The sequence below is a fragment of the Eleutherodactylus coqui genome, chromosome 12 (genome assembly GCF_035609145.1).
Source record: "Eleutherodactylus coqui strain aEleCoq1 chromosome 12, aEleCoq1.hap1, whole genome shotgun sequence".
Lineage (NCBI taxonomy): Eukaryota > Metazoa > Chordata > Amphibia > Anura > Eleutherodactylidae > Eleutherodactylus > Eleutherodactylus coqui.
Window position 1 is genome coordinate 131,891,963 of NC_089848.1, and position 16,918 is coordinate 131,908,880.

The 16,918-nt window shown below is 50.5% G+C and overlaps 1 protein-coding gene across 4 annotated transcripts in view; it reads right to left on the reverse strand.

Annotated features, from left to right (window-relative positions):
* Window positions 1-16,918, reverse strand: part of LOC136587146 (protein adenylyltransferase SelO-like) — a 47,125-nt gene extending 30,207 nt beyond the window's left edge. Inside the window, exons 1-5 of one of the 4 annotated variants that reach the window (XM_066585655.1) lie at window positions 16,858-16,918; window positions 10,866-10,975; window positions 7,408-7,526; window positions 6,278-6,406; window positions 3,617-3,681 (exon numbers count right to left, since the gene is read on the reverse strand). In XM_066585655.1, the coding sequence (XP_066441752.1) occupies window positions 3,617-3,681; window positions 6,278-6,406; window positions 7,408-7,526; window positions 10,866-10,908 (356 nt within the window). In that variant the 5' untranslated portion in view covers window positions 10,909-10,975; window positions 16,858-16,918. Of the gene's footprint in view, window positions 1-3,616; window positions 3,682-6,277; window positions 6,407-7,407; window positions 7,527-10,684; window positions 10,976-16,756; window positions 16,837-16,857 lie in introns of those variants that run through there. The other 3 variants (XM_066585653.1, XM_066585654.1, XM_066585656.1) reach the window with 3 other exon arrangements.

Consider the following 16,918-nt stretch of genomic DNA (forward strand, 5'->3'; position numbering starts at 1 on the left):
GTACACCACCATACATCGCCTCCCTCCTGTCAGTACACCACCATACATCGCCTCCCTACTGTCAGTACACCACCATACATCGCCTCCCTACTGTCAGTACACCACCATACATCGCCTCCCTACTGTCAGTACACCACCATACATCGCCTCCCTACTGTCAGTACACCACCATACATCGCCTCCCTACTGTCAGTACACCACCATACATCGCCTCCCTACTGTCAGTACACCACCATACATCACCTCCCTACTGTCAGTACACCACCATACATCGCCTCCCTCCTGTCAGTACACCACCCAGCCCGCTCACTCCGATCGGCTAACACCCTCAGACTAAACACCCCTGTAATACCAACCTCACATGCTCACCTACAGGACTTCACTAGAGCAGCACCCATCCTCTGGAACGCTCTACCCCAAGGCATCCGGACAATTCCCGATGCACGAAATTTCAGACGTGCCTTAAAAACGCACCTCTTCAGGGAAGCATACCAAATCCCCTGACCTAGTCCCTCGCCCCTCCCTATGGTGCTCCACCCTGTTTGCCTTCATATAAATGATCTGTACATAATATTTCCTATTGCCTGTGTTCCCCACCCCCTGCACCTCCTGTACCCCCCCAACCCATTTGTGTCTAACCCAATGTACCTTATATTGTAATTGTTGTATTGTTTTGCATTTATCCATGCCTGAAAGCGCTGCGGAATAAGTTGGCGCCATACAAATAAAGATGATTATTATTATTATTCATGGCGGCCGTTGCAGGGAAATGTTGGGACAGATAACCCATAAACACAGGGATATGTGTGCCCAATTTCAGAATGTCACCACCTCTCTCTCTCTCTTCTAATTATTTTCGATGGAAGGTCAGGGGTTTCTGACTTGTAATATTTCTTGTATAGTCCATTTTGAAAAAAAATCTTCGCCCACAGATGCATCGTTTCTGGGAAAATAGAAATACGTAAAACTGCTGTTGGGATATGTCTATCCCATAAGGTATTCTGTGCTGTTGGCTGTTGTACAGTATTAGTAGTCGATGGTTTTGAGGATTATGCATACAAAGAACGTGATTGGTGGGCCGTCTGTCAATGTCTTACCCAAGTTTGTAACGTGTAAAAAAATCTGTAAAATCATCCAAAAATGGGCAAAGTCCACATACAGAACAATTTACATGTGGGGGTTTTGCAGAAGTGGTACTTGACTCCTCATACTTGTTCTTTCACCTAAGGGACAGGCTCTTTGGAGGCGCTGCAGCGTGGCTCATCGCCGTGGCAGAGAAGGTAAGTAACAAGAAATCCGTTGTGTTGACCAGTTGTCCTTGTTGTGCTGCTATTGTTACAATATAAGCTTTTGTTCTGTAACAAACTCCCCTTTCGCTTCTCTCCAGAGAACGTCGGCATCACGGAGGCGCTAGAAGGGGTCCCGCCACGATCAGTGATGAGCAGGATGCAGCCGGGGGCGAGGCTCATGATGCTGCTCAGGATTCGGATGATGCAGAAGTGTAACTTTCTGAGCCGACTGGACTTGATGTATAAAGCAATTTTGTCTGATCATCAGAGTCTCCTCTTCTGCGCAGAGACCTCCCGTCTCTTACATAAAGAACAAGACCGAGATGTCTGATTACCAACGGGGACATTTTGTCATGATGGGGTTCTCGAAGTCCGGCGGTCCCTGTAGTAGAGCCGTCTCTCCAGCTTTCTGGCTGTGCACTCGGCTGACACCCTTCAAGCCGTTGCGATTCCTAATATTGATTCTTTCACTGTTTATCACTTCAGATTCCCCCCACACCTTTCCTTGGCAGATTCAAGTCAAGCTGATTCACTTCAGATACGAATGCTTCTTCTGGGATCGATAACATTCTGGTATCGCAGGCAATGACGTCCCGTTACCACCTTATCCACGCGCTGTCAGTTCCTGCACGCACATCAAGACGGACACCTTGTGGGCAATGCAAAAATCTTCTAACTCTTGGGCTGCCTTCACAATGGCGTGAAAATCGTGTGAGATTTGTGTGTTGCGAGACGCACAGATCTCACACAAATATTCTTTTGAACGGGTTCATGCACGTAGCACCATGATGCGAGGCAAGAAAACAAATCGCGGCATGTTCTATCTAGCTGCAAGATCTCGCGTCAAAGCCCTATTGCTTTTAATAGGGCTGTTGGCGGCAGTGCTGGCACCATTGAAAGCAATGGGAGAACTCTGCGATCCTCTGCCGCGGCTGTGACAGACGCACCGGAGCATCCCTGCATCCCCAAAGTGATATGAGGCTGTTTTCACATGAAAAGGCCTCGCATCCATAAGGAGTTCACCTGTTGGCAAGTGATTCACGGCCCGATATCGCTCTTACCGGTATGAAGGAGTCTTTAGTGGGTTCACAGCACTGCTTTATTTCCAGATGCTACATGTCAGTGAATGGGGTTTTAGACACTTTTATTACAGAATTGGGGAGGCTGTACTCGCCTGGACAACTTGTGCTGTTTTAAGAGGAGTTTAACCCCTCATTGATGTGGGCCTTTTTTTCCATTTCTTTCATCCCCGTTTTCAAAAAATCCTAACTCTTACATGTCCATGGATGTGACTACCGGGGGGCTTGTTGTATTTTTTCGTTGGTACGATTTCTCTTACCATATAATGTGCTGAGAAACGTTTTAAAAAATTCTAAGTTGACTGAAATGGAAAAGAAACCCAACTCCGCCATCTTTGGACCCCCGAAATCCGATTGTGGCATTTAAATACCTAAGTTAGAATTGACAGGGGCATTTAAAGGGTTAACACTAGAGATGAGCGAACGTGTCCGTAACGGACACATCCGCACCCGGACACCGGCTTTAGCGAACACTGGAGTGTTCGCGCGTAAGTGTCCGGGTGCCGCCGGGGGGCGGGGAGATGCGCGGCGGCGCGGGCGGCAGTAGCGGGGAACGGGGGGGAGCCCTCTCTCTCTCCCTCTCCCCCCCGCTCCCCGCCGCACCCCCCCGCGCTGCCACGGCGGCCCCCGAACTTTTTCGCCCGAACACCGAGGTGTTCGCAAAGTTCGGTGTTCGGGCGAAAAAGGGGCGGGGCCGAACGTGTTCGCTCATCTCTAGTTAACACCTGTGATAAGTGCGAAAACGGCTGTTGTGGATGTGTGTCGGCTGTCAAACACCCTCGATCCCGCTTCATACAAGGGATAAAAGAAAGAGAAGATCCCCAATCAGAGATGATGTCACCTGTAAGTCACTGAATGTCAATGTTTATTCTCCTGTGACTGTGTCTAATCAGTACTATATTATCTGTATGATCAAAGTGATAGAAACAACTCCAAGCATGTCTTTACCGCGGTTAAGGTTATACTGCGAGGTGCAGTGTTACATGGTACAAGCTTATATGGCAGGGGTCAACCTAACATTGCAGCTGATCTCTGTATTGGTTTTGGTGCTGTATTTTTGTCATGTGCTTGGCTCTGGTGCTGTATTTATGTTGTGCTGTATGCTTGTCTCTAAGCCAACCCCTGACCAGACACAATCCACAGACGGGTGATGGTAGCTAGCGTTCGCGATACACATAGAAGCTCCATCAATAACTGATGATGTGAACGTTATCAGACATCATTAATAACAGATGTATTATACGCTACCTGTTGATGTAAACGGCAATTAGATGTGCTCTGCCATCTCCCAGCTGGCCGGCCCAGATGCCAAACTAATGAGAAATAGAGAAAAGACAAAACACATTAAAAGCAACTTACAACAACTTACCTTTTCTGTATTAGTAATGGCTCTAAAGACGTAGATTGCGGACACCATAATAGATTGTAATGCAGAATGACAGGTAGCAACACTGAACCGGCCGCGTTCTCACCCCCCCCCCCCCCCCCTCCACACACACTTTTTTTTCCTTTTTCTTATATTGGTAAGGATAGGATTTAATCTTATTGCTGGGCCAAGTACTACCTCAGGTAATAAACCTATATCCTCACCCGAGGGTATTAGACACCATAAACGTTAGGGGTGAGAGGTAGTAGTTATTCTCTTGTGTTATTACATGATACGTTACTTTTAGAGATGAGCGAACATACTCTGCGAGCTTGATGCTCGTTCAAGCATTAGTGTACTCGATGGTGCTCGGTACTTGAACGAGCATCACGCCGCGTTCGGCCCCGCCCCGCTGCGACGTGCCTGTTTTGGCCCCTCCCCGCCGCAGCGCGCACGTCAATGGAAAATTTTTTGCCTGGCAGGGGGGGAGAGGGGAGAAAGAGAAAACACACGAACCAAGAGAAGAAAAAAAAAGCTCGGGCCCCGGCGTCCCACCTACAAAAATGCTCGAGTCTCTCGCTGTAGTCAATGGGGTTCGTTACTCGAGTAGAGCTCTCGAATTTCACGAAAAGCTCGACTTGAATACCACGGACCCGAGCATTTGGGTGCTCGCTCATCTCTACCGACCCATCTCAAACCTCCCCTTCATCTCCAAACTACTAGAACGCCTGCTTTACTCCCACCTTGTAAGCTATTTATCAGAGAACTCTCTCCTCGACCCCCTACAGTCTGGCTTCCAACCTCAACACTCGACAGAAACTGCCCTTAAGGGTATCCAATGACCTACTGACAGCCAAATCGAGGGGCGATTACTCCCTACTGATCCTCCTCGACCTTTCTGCAGCATTTGACACTGTTGACCACAAACTCCTACCTATCTGACCGCTCTTTCAGCGTCTCCTTTGCTGGCTCTACCTCCCCTCCTCTTCCCCTTGCTGTTGGGGTCCCCCAGGGCTCTGTCCTCGGCCCCCTTCTTTTCTCTATCTACACAGACCCTATTGGACAAACCATCAGGAGATTTGGCCTCCAATACCCCCTCTATGCTGACGACACCCAGCTATACACCTCTGCCCGTGACATCTCTGCACCTTTACTCCAAAACATCACTAACTGTCTGTCCGCTGTCTCTAACACTATGTCCTCTCTCTACCTAAAACTGACCTGCTGGTATTTCCACCCTCCACTAACCGACCTCCTCCTGACATCTCCATCTCAGTGTGTGGCGCCACCATAACTCCTAGACAACACGCCCGCTGCCTTGGGGTCATATTTGACTCTGATCTCTCTTTTGCCCCCTACATCCAATCTCTGGCCCGAACATGTCAGCTGCACCTCAAGAACATCGCAAGAATCCGCTCTTTTCTCACCGTGGACACGCTAAAAACACTCACTGTTGCCCTCATCCACTCCCGGCTCGATTACTGCAACTCGTTGCTGATCAGCCTCCCCGCACCAGACTCTACCCCCTCCAATCCATCCTGAATGCGGCAGCCAGGCTCATCTTCCTGTCCAGCCGCTACTCGGACGCCTCTGCCCTGTGCCGGTCACTGCACTGGCTGCCCGTTAAATACAGAATTCAATTTAAACTCATTACCTTCATCCACAAAGCCCTCCACAGCGCAGCACCCCCCTATATTGTATCCCTCATCCACAGCGCAGCGCCCCCCTACATTGTATCCCTCATCCACAGTGCAGCGCCCCCCTATATTGCCTCCCTCATCTCAATCCATCACCCAGCCCGGGCTCTCCGCTCTGCTAATGAAACCAGACTGAGCGCCCCTTTAATTCGAACTTCTCATTCCCGCCTCCAAGACTTCTCCAGAGCAGCACCGGTCCTCTGGAACGCACTACCAAAGGCTACCCGAGCAATCCAGGACTCGCAGAACTTCAGGCGTGCTCTAAAAACGCACCTCTTCAGGGAGGCATACCGCATTCCCTAAACAAACCCCTCTGTACTCCGCCTGATAACATGCTCCCTGACCTACTGACTGCAATCCCTGCTAGCCAACATAAACCACTCCTGCAGTCACACTGTTTCTGCCGTCACACGGCTAAATGTCTGACTATTGTCTATGTGTATATCACCCCTCACTCTCCACCTCACCATACCGCGCACATCTCCACCCCGCCATACCGCGCACATCTCCACCCCGCCATACAGTGCACATCTCCAGCCCCTTTACCTTCTGTATCCCCCCATTACTTGTAGTATGTAAGCCCGTTGGAGCAGGACCCGCACCCCTATTGTTTCCATCAGCTGATTACTATGTAACCGCGGTTCTGTAATGTTTGTACTTTTGTCTTTCTGTATCCCCCCCTGTCTATGTAAGCGCTGCGGAATATGTTGGCGCTATACAAACAAAGTTTATTATCTCTAGTTGCTTTTCTTCTCACGAGGTTCGGCACGACCTTCTTCATATGTTTATTTTATCTGAAAAATTTTGCAATACAACTGATTGCACAGTAAGCTGTCCCGCAGTCACCTGGTGGCCTCCGTATCGGTGCGTTAGAGGAGCAAATCCTGAGATCGATTTCCCACCGCTAATAAACTGGAGGAAATCATCGGTCTTTGCAACAGAAAGGTCCAGATCCAGCAGATTCTCCAGCACGTCCTGTAAGACAAGGACACGTATTCAGAACCTCCTAACTTCTGCAACAAGTGCAGCCGATTCATCAGGAAATGTAGATCACATCCCCAGGCGCGGACACTGTGAATGTATCTGCAGAATGGTTTCCAGGCCAAGAGATTTAAAATCATTATCTTCTTTACAAATTCATTCACCCTATTAGAGAATTCTGATTTAATAGTGCAATTTTTCATTTCGCCTATGGCTGCCTATGGTTTTGAAACAGATTATAGAGGGGGTCCCAGCAGGAGGACTCTTTAGGATCAACTTCTTGGCAAGGGACCCTACTAACAAGTAGTGTCAGGACTCGAACCTCCTGTGCTCCAGATGGTGTCTCTCCCAGTGAGCTATCTAGCGTGCTGGACAAGCTCCCCTGCTGAACCTAGCCTTATTCCATGACCCCTCTGTATCAAGTTCCTGCCTCCGCACTGCTTCTAATCAGGTTCACTATAAAAGTCTGACCCTGCCACTGCACCCACATGTGATTATTGTGCTCCACTGCCTTGACCAAGCGTCATCTCCTCAACCTGCTCTTCTACTGCAAACCTGTGACTACCTGTTGATGACCTCTGGCTCTCCTCCTGACAATGCTACCCGCCTCCTCCATTTGTACTGTAAACCTGAGACTACATATTGACGACCTCTGGCTCTCCTCCTGACAATGCTACCCGCCTCCTTCATTTGTACTGTAAACCTGCAACTACCTGTTGACGACCTCTGGCTTCCTCCCAATTACTATACCCGCACGGCTACTACACCCACGGCTCCAATCCAGTACCTAAAACACTACAAAGCAGAGAATAACCTCCTGAAGAACAATTCACTGGTGATCAGCAGAAAACCCCAATATTATTGCAGGGGCCAAATACAAGCCATGTACATTTCTTTTGCAGTGCCCACTTAAAGGGATAGTCTGAACTTTTACAACCGATGACCTATCCTTTGGTAGTTCAGAGATAGATGTGTGGTTGAATAATGTAGCTTACCTCCGAGACTGCAACAAGACGGACATCGGATATAAATGGAGTTGGGTAGGTATGAGAGAAGATGCAGTCTTTCACCTTTCTTACATAATTGCCTCTGATTGAGTCAATTGGCAATTTCGCTGCAAATTTAAAAAAAAAGTCTTAATAAAGGAAATTATAAATTATAGTGACCCTTTAAGAGTGCCCGTACACATAGCAGTAAAGTGTCATATTTTATAGATTTACTGGTAGGTTGTTGAACACATTGTTGTATTATTTGTTCATTCAATGTTTGTTGTTCACCAGGCACAGCTCTGTGCTTTTATTAGTGGCCATGCCTGGTACTGCAGTCCACTACATCTTCATCCCACTCAAGTCAATAGAACTGGACTGTAATACCAGGCGCGGCCACTACAAAACGTATGGAGATTTTCCTGGTACACAATAAAGTGGATGATCATCATGACCCCTTAAAACCGGTCAATGATAGGGTTGCCGAGAGTCAGATCCCCACCAATCTCATATTGATGGTCTAAAGATGGGCCATCAATTTTAGAGAACCACATAAATTCTTTCTTAGGAATCTTCTAAAAGGGTTATTATTTCAGCACTCAGAAATTCCTCACTATGTTCGAATTACTGTATTGTATTTCTTGATCTACAAGACAAAACAAAAATTTAATTTAGCTAAACTGTACTTCCATCCAAATTTAGGAGTTGCAGCAGCACCAGACCCCCCTGACCTTTTCCTGAAAGATCAGGCAGCATACTTTTACACTGAACTTTGACTGATCATCAGGGACTGACGAGAGGGGCAGGTGTAGGAAGGAAGGACACAACTGCTAGTGTGGACTGACCAGAGAACTCCTCCATCTCCTGGCCCTCCTGTCGGCCAAGGTGTCTGGTGTGACCAGTCCCCAATGTAAGACCCATTCAGCTGCCTCGCTCCGACTCACTGTCCAGGTGGCGCCCGCTCTTCCCCACTGCTAAACATTGTGGCTGGGGAATGGCGGAGCTGAACAAGCACCATGATCTCCATTGTGTGGAGCAGGAAGTGCCCTTTGCCAAAGCAGCAGATCTTCCTGCAGTCCTGGGTGTCCGTCAGGGTCATGGTACACAGGCCTATGCTCGGCCCGATCCAACAACACCGATGAGAACGTCCATCCGCGACTGTTTACTTCTCTGTTACACAAACCAAGAATCCCTGGTATGAAGACGAACGCTCGTGCGATTATTCACCCTCATAGGTCAGATGTATATGTCTCCCTGCTCACGTGAGGAGGAGATGTACCTCCAGCCCTGAGGCTATATCACCCACCACCAGCCCACCATCAGGGCTGGAGGCTATATCACTTTCTATCACTACTTAGCCTATTGTGGTATTGTCCCCTTCTCAGCCTCGTTGCTTAGCTCAGAGTGTGCACTAATCTGGTCATATTAATTGACCTAGGTCTTGGCTAGACCTAATATCAAACAGGTTAGACCCTGGTCTGTTGTCTGCTAACAGGGCATGCAGGTCTAGTCTAAGATTAACCATCTCCATACTGGTTTGGAGAGAGCTATAGATGTGAGTGTGTGCAAGGAACGGAATATGCTCTACATAAATATATATCAGAATTGAGCACTACCCTCCACTGCACTCCGAAACATCTACCCAGTCTCAAGATCTGCTATAACCTATGTCCATTATCATTAAAGGGGTTGTCCCGAGGCAGCAAGTGGGTCTATACACTTCTGCATGGCCATATTAATGCACTTTGTAATGTACATTGTGCATTAATTATGAGCCATACAGAAGTTATAAAAAGTTTTTTACTTACCTGCTCCGTTGCTAGCGTCCTCGTCTCCATGGTGCCGACTAATTTTCGCCCTCCGATGGCCAAATTAGCCGCGCTTGCGCAGTCCGGGTCTTCTGCTTTCTTCTATGGAGCCGCTCGTGCCAGAGAGCGGCTCCGTGTAGCTCCGCCCCGTCACGTGCCGATTCCAGCCAATCAGGAGGCTGGAATCGGCAGTGGACCGCACAGAAGAGCTGCGGTCCACGAAGGTAGAAGATCCCGGCGGCCATCTTCAGCGGTAAGTATTGAAGTCACCGGACCGCCGGGATTCAGGTAAGCGCTGTGCGGGTGGTTTTTTTAACCCCTGCATCGGGGTTGTCTCGCGCCGAACGGGGGGGGGGTTTAAAAAAAAAAAAACCCGTTTCGGCGCGGGACATCTCCTTTAAGTCACTTATGGCTCTATTGGTGGGGAGACATACATCAGATCTCCCCCCTAATATCTAGGAGTGGGTGTCAATACACCAGACCCCCTCCTGGTCATTTCTGAAACCTCTGACCACTTGGTTCTTGAAAAGTTGTAGGTCCAACTGAAATACATGAACCCCAATTATCTTGTTTGGAAACGATCCTCTCCATTTATCTTTCCCAGTAGATCTCTATTTCTGGGACCGCTGTCTATTCTGCTACATGGACATCAATAAATGTTAGGGCATAACCTGTTTGCCTACAGAGGCTAATTCGCTTCATAGGAGTGGAGGTAGTCTATCCAGTTAATTAACCTAGAGGGGGAATAAGTATTAGACTGTAATATATTACATCAGTACTGAATCATGACCGTCAATATCCCATACATTTCCTAGGTTCGACCTTTGATACTGGAGACCCTCCAATCTCCTATTGTTATTTCTTCCTTGTGGGAGGTTCTCCTGATATAACGTACATCTGCAATCATCGTTTGAACCACCTTTTTCGTAATGCTGAGCTAAGGAAGAGCCGCGTGTCTTGTCTGCTTGTGTATGTCTTGTCTTCACTAATTATGGATTTTTCTAAGCCCAACGTTTTTAATGTATATCAATAAAGATTATGTTAGGGTTCTTCTGTGACTAGAGGAGGAGGGGCGGAGCAGATGGATATATAGCTTTATGGGGGAAGGTCCAGTATTACAGTATATATCGAATGTTCTGTATTTACTCATTTACATTGTCCTTTTTCCATGCTCGCGCTGAATGAGAACTTGGCCTGTAATACCAAGTCTGGCCACTGCAGTGGGAATGGAGCTGTCTGCTTCCTGCAGAAATCAGATCAGTGCAGGAGTACACTGCCCTAGCAAACAGCTGATTGGCAGGGTCCTGGGCAGCAGACCTCCACCAATCTACTGCTGATGGCTTATCATGAGAAAAGTCCATTAGTAGTTTACAACTAGACAACCTCCGCCCTGCATCCTGGGGGGGGGGGGGGTACGTCTTGGCACAACCCCTTATAGCTTTTATTAAAGTGTATGAAGTAGGGAAGTGATGTTATACCTAGCTGATCGTCCAGCGAGGCGCTCCATGACTCCATAGACGGCGCCCTCCGCTTCCTCCCGCAGGAGTCGCTGCTGTTCTGTGTAATAATGAGGGATGTCTGCTCGCCACTCTTCGCGCTCGTTGGGATCTGGCATCTCCCGGTCAGACAGTATACGCCATATATCGTCCATATACCCACCAGAGTAATGCGGCCGCCCGGCACCATGATGAGCGGCTCCCATCTATTCCGGATTACATCGCTGACTAGAAGAGGAGTTCAGTGCAGGAACACGACGTCCCGTCCCGGCGCTGCGGGGAGAGGAGAGACGGTGTCAGCAAGAAGTAACGACCAATCAGACCGAGAACGGAAACGGGACCCTCCCTCTGGGGGCATTTAGGGCTCATCCATACAGGCTGTCAATATTCCCACGTATTTCGGCTCTTTTGCTGTTTTTTTGCTCAAATAAATAAAAAACGTTTGTGGTCTTTAAGTGGCAAAACAAAAAAAATAAAGTAAGAAAAATCTGCCTAAGAGCCGAGTGTTTTGGTGCGCAAACACACAGAGAGAACAAATGTATAATGCACAGTCATCGCGTATTGGCGCAGTCCCATCCATCTTCAATGGCGTGGTTCGGCGGTTAATACACAGTAAAATCGGGCGCGCTGCGGATTGTTTTCAGGCGACCCAAACTCACATGAGAAATATGCAGATGTGGACGAAAAAAGGTGCATGATAAGCTGAGCAGTTACGCCCGTGTGAATGAGCCCTTACGCAAACTTCTACTATGTGCTTTTTTTCTAGCACCCTGGAAAGTTTTCTGTAATCCAGTCAACATTTTTCAAGGGCAACTCCTATTTTATGACATAAAAGTACCTTCGGCTGGAGGTCTGACCTGCGTGACCCTACTGGTTTTGAGAACAGGTGCCAAATCCCACTAAAGTGCTTAAAGGAGTTGTCCGATTTTAAACTATTGATGGCCTATCCTCGGGGTAAGTCATCAGTAGTAGATTGGTGGGAGTCTGTTGCCCAAGCCCTCTGGTGATCAGCTGTTCGCCAGGCCAGTGCACTGGCATGCTTTTATATAATTTTGGAGGAAGCAGACAGCCCTGTTCCCACTGCAGTGGCCAGGTTTGGAATTTCAGCCAAAGGTCTCATTGAAATGAATGAGAACTTTGCCTGTAATACCAAGTCTAGCCACTGCAGAAAGAATGGAGCCATCTGTTTCCTGCAGAAATCAGCTTAGTACACAAGTATCCAGGCCTGGCAAACACCTGATCAGCAGGGGGTACCAGATAATGGACCCCCACCAATCTACTATCGATGACTTATCCTAAGGCTAGGCCATCAATACTTTACAATCCCTTTAAACAGATACTAACTTTCTTAATAAATTGTGCTCACATAAAAGCCAGTCTGATAACTAGCAAAACAGCTAGATCAGTGATGGCGAACCTTTCAGAGACCGAGTGCCCAAACTGCAACCCAAAACCAACTTATGTATCGCAAAGTGCCAACAGGTCAGGGGCGGGGCTTATCACGACATGATTTTACCCCCGTCATTCTAAAAAGGACAAGGCTGTTTCAAAATAGACAGGGTGCAGATTCTGACTGCTTTTTGGATGTGGAAAATTCTGCAGCATTTCTGCATCCAAAAAGCAGTCAAAATCTGCACCCTGTCTATTTTGAAACAGCCCTGCCAGTTTCTGCCGCATGTAAACATACCCCAGTGGTAATAGTGGCCCTGCTAGCGATAATAGTGACCCCCCCCCCGCGCGCGCGATTTTCCCAGCAGTCAGAATGCCCCCCCCCCAGCGATTTTCCCAGCAGTCAGGATGCCCCCTCCCCAGCGATTTTCCCAGCAGTCAGAATGCTCCCCCTCCCCCCCCAGCGATTCTCCCAGCTGTCAGAATGCTCCCCCTCCCCCCCAGCGATTCTCCCAGCTGTCAGAATGCTCCCCCTCCTCCCCCCCCCAGCGATTTTCCCAGCAGTCAGAATGCTCCCCCTCCCCCCCCAGCGATTCTCCCAGCTGTCAGAATGCTCCCCCTCCTCCCCCCCCAGCGATTTTCCCAGCAGTCAGAATGCTCCCCCTCCCCCCCCCAGCGATTCTCCCAGCTGTCAGAATGCTCCCCCTCCCCCCCCAGCGATTCTCCCAGCAGTCAGAATGCTCCCCCTCCCCCCCCCCAGCGATTCTCCCAGCTGTCAGAATGCTCCCCCTCCCCCCCCAGCGATTCTCCCAGCTGTCAGAATGCTCCCCCTCCTCCCCCCCCAGCGATTTTCCCAGCAGTCAGAATGCTCCCCCTCCCCCCCCCCAGCGATTCTCCCAGCTGTCAGAATGCTCCCCCTCCTCCCCCCCCCCAGCGATTTTCCCAGCAGTCAGAATGCTCCCCCTCCCCCCCCCCAGCGATTTTCCCAGCTGTCAGAATGCTCCCCCTCCCCCCCCCAGCGATTTTCCCAGCTGTCAGAATGCTCCCCCTCCACCCCCCCCCAGCGATTTTCCCAGCAGTCAGAATGCCCCCCCTCCCCCCCCAGCGATTTTCCCAGCAGTCAGAATGCTCCCCCTCCCCCCCTCCAGCGATTCTCCCAGCTGTCAGAATGCCCCCCCTCCCCTCCCCCCAGCGATTCTCCCAGCTGTCAGAATGCCCCCCCTCCCCTCCCCCCAGCGATTCTCCCAGCTGTCAGAATGCCCACCCCCTCCCCCACATACGTACCCCTCCTCCTCGCGGGAGCGCCGCTCCTCTCCTGCCTGATCCCAGGTGCTCACTGAAGGCAGTGTGCTGCTGTTGGATGCCTTCTCCCCCTGCTCTTGCGGAACCAAAGTAGGAGACGTCGGGGGACGGGGGAGGAGGATCCTAGCTGCACACTGACTCACAGTGTGCGCCGGGATCAGCACAGAAAGCAGCACTGAGTGAATGTCAGCAGGGGAGCCGCGGCCCCTGCAGGCATTCACTAAGGTGGTGATGAGTGGCCGATGGCGACGCGTGCCATAGGTTCGCCACCACTGAGCTAGAGAATGGGAGTCACGTGTCCCCCGAATGTATGGAGAGATGGACGCTCTATTCACTTCACTGGGACTGCTGGAGCTCAACTTACCTCCAGCAGTCCTACTGAAAGGAATGGATGGGCGGTATGTATGTGCAGCTACTGGGGGGGGTACATGGGACCTCCTTCCTCAGCAGTCATACCCTTGTAACTAAAGTGATTCAGTATTTTCTCACGCCCTTGGAGGGGAAACTGGCCGTTTTTGTACCTACGCCCCATGGATGGAGTGTTCGTAGTAAATTACACTGGCACTGACCGCCACAGTATTGATGAATAAGGGCCGTTGGGCTCAAGTTTCCACTGATTTACAGTCGCCAACCAGAATTTGGATTTCTTCTTTTTTCTGGACAATTGACCCAAAAACGGAACTGCCTTGAATGTAGTGACCACGAGCTCCAGCCCTCGCATTCCTAGTGGATGGTGCAGGTAGAGCGTGACCGCAGCAAGCAGTGAAGAAGTGCGAGTTTGTTCCTAGGAAGTTGTACCATCGTGCAGAAAAAGAGTTAGCTACGGTTTGGTAGATTGGCGCTTCTTGTGAGGGGACGTACGTGGCTCAAAGGGCCTCGGATGGGAGTGATGAAAGGAGCGAAAATTAGATTTCTCCTTCTCGGCTCTGTACTGGCGAGGAGATCTATTTTGTGGAAGATGGGAACTCCTTCTGCGGTGGTTACTGAAGTGATTTCGTCCAGGCGACAGGCGAAGAGACGAGAAGCGGTAAAGGGGAGACGGGGAACAACTTCTGGAGGTGAAGTCTGAAGACCAACATTTTAGCCTCAACATGCGGTGAATTACCACAGAAAGTGCGGAGGAGCAAGGCGCCCGGCGGCATGAAGGGACCTCGCTGGTGGACTGGCCTTACGGAGGAAGTTCTGGCAACTCCTCCTGGAACGCAGTGGAGAAGAGGTCTCGGGTAATGGTTTCACCCATTCAGATGAGGCCCCGCTCACACCCGATAGTGCAGAGGGCCGACCCTTAACGCAAAGGAGATTTGGCAAAGGACTCCATCCGTTTATGGTATTGGTCCTTGAAAGATGAAGCATCTGCCAGCGGCCGACCAATGCGCTTGGAAAGGGGAAACACCGGGGAACCACTTTGTATCCGATCCCTCAAGGTTACATCTCGGTGTTTAGGTGGGGGAATGCTTATCAGGAAGGGACCGCTCCTCGGACACAACACCCTCAAGTTCCACATGAGTAGGAAATGTCTTATGCGCAGGCTTCGGAGGTTGGAAGGAGACGGAGTCCTTGCTGGTGGAGGTCGTCCCGTCCTTGGCATGGAACCTCTTTAACCTCCTGTATGAGTCAGAATCTGATGTCTCACCCTCAGAATGGGAACTGCCCTTAAAGGGGATGTAAGAGTGGGATGCTCTGGGCGACGCGACTCTGGCGAACCGTCTTAGCCCTCCCACATACGTTCTGGCGGGAACAGTCCCTCTGCATTAGATCCTTCAACCACGTTCTGGATGGCTCTCCTGCCCGGCGTCCCCACAACGGAGGCTTTGGTAAGGCCTGAATCCACCATCGAGAGGGAACGTGCCCATTCAGGGCCTTGCAGGGGTACTGTGGTAATGGGGGTCCCGCTGACTGCATGAAATCTTGGTGTGACAATGGGAGCGTGCGAAGTACAACACAGCGGCCATACTCACTGGAGTCACCCCTAGAATCCGACATTGTAGTTGTGCGCCCAGAAGGGGAGGACGAGCCCGACTGTAATGTGGGCGAGCTATAGTAAGGGCGGGTGGAGGCTATAGGTGGTGAGGAGATACCAAGGACACGCCTTACCCAGGAGGTCCCTGCCAAGTGGACAGCAGATGGCGCCCAGGAGGTGGGATCAGTTTATAGCGGAAACTCTGTCCAGAAAGTAGAGTCGTGGCCAATAGGAGGCGGAAGATGAAGAAGGGAAAATAAGGCAAAAAGAAGAAAAAAGCAAGATCTGGAATAGGCCGGTCTGACACGGACCAGATTTGAATGGCGAATTCCACAATTGGCGCCCGCATGGACTTTCTACGGTAAAACGCAGGCATTCACTTTCGATTTTCCTTCAGACTCGCGGGCGTGAACTGCGTAATCTGTGAGCGGAAGAAAAATCGCAGCGTGCTGTATTTGACCGTGGAGTCAGCGTGGACGGCGTCCATTCATGTCAGTGGGGTCGTCCGACCTGCGGCCCAAACACAAGTAACTGTATGGTGCGGGCTGCGGGTCCCCGCGTCATCGCTAAGCAACCGCGCAGAAGGTACAAACACAAAGCCTGCGCAGACCGCCTGCGAACCTCCATGGTCCTCCGCTACACGGGGTAGTGCCGTACGCGGGGCTACCGGCCGGACTCACAGACGGATCCGCGGCGGGGCTCCAGCGCTCCCCGTGAGCCCTGTGTGCTTGTGCCTCCCCGGCAGCGGCGTCTGCACGGATCTCTCCGCTTCTGGGTTCGCTGTACTGCGCACGGTCCTCGCGGCTCGCCGGCGCAGAAAAGTTTTTTCTTAATCTCCTGCTTTCTCGCAGATCCACGGCCCGTCCGCAGTGTCAGCTGCAGGCGTGCCGCGAATCAGACGGCTACCATTGACTTCAACGGACCAAAAGGTCTGCAAAACAAATCCGCATGCTGTAATTCATTTGCGGACGCCCGTGCTTCCCTACGGACGTCTTGATTTGCGGATCTCCCACGCGGGTGCCATGGCAAGGGATGCCACGAATCAAACCTGCCCGTGGCCATAAATAGGGATCAGTCAGACTGCCTGCAGAGGGCACTAGTGAGTCTCCACTAGGGGGAGCTCACTGCAGCTGTATGTCTGCTGCTGATCTGTATAAATACACCCCGTGAGCTCCCCCTAGCGGCATGACGAGGCAGACAGGATGTCATTTTATGGCGGCATGAAGGAGAGAAGCGGATTTGGATCCCTGACCCCGTAAAGACGCATCATGAGAGGTTTCTGGGCGGTTTGTAGTAACCGACCGCTTATAGGAAAGAACGTCACGTGACGCGCTGCTCCATATAAGGACGTACGTATATACGGACGCCGGTCAGCGTCCACTGATGATGACGTAATCATTCACCTCGCATACATCAATACTCCAGACACTGAGGCGCCACCTAATGACGTCACAGGGACGCGGCGGCGCTTCACGTTACTGCTAGAGTCACTCGGTAATCTTACCCTTACTAAATATGGCCGAGCAGTCTTTTCCGGCTTCCGCTCAGTCGCTTCCGGTTCCGGG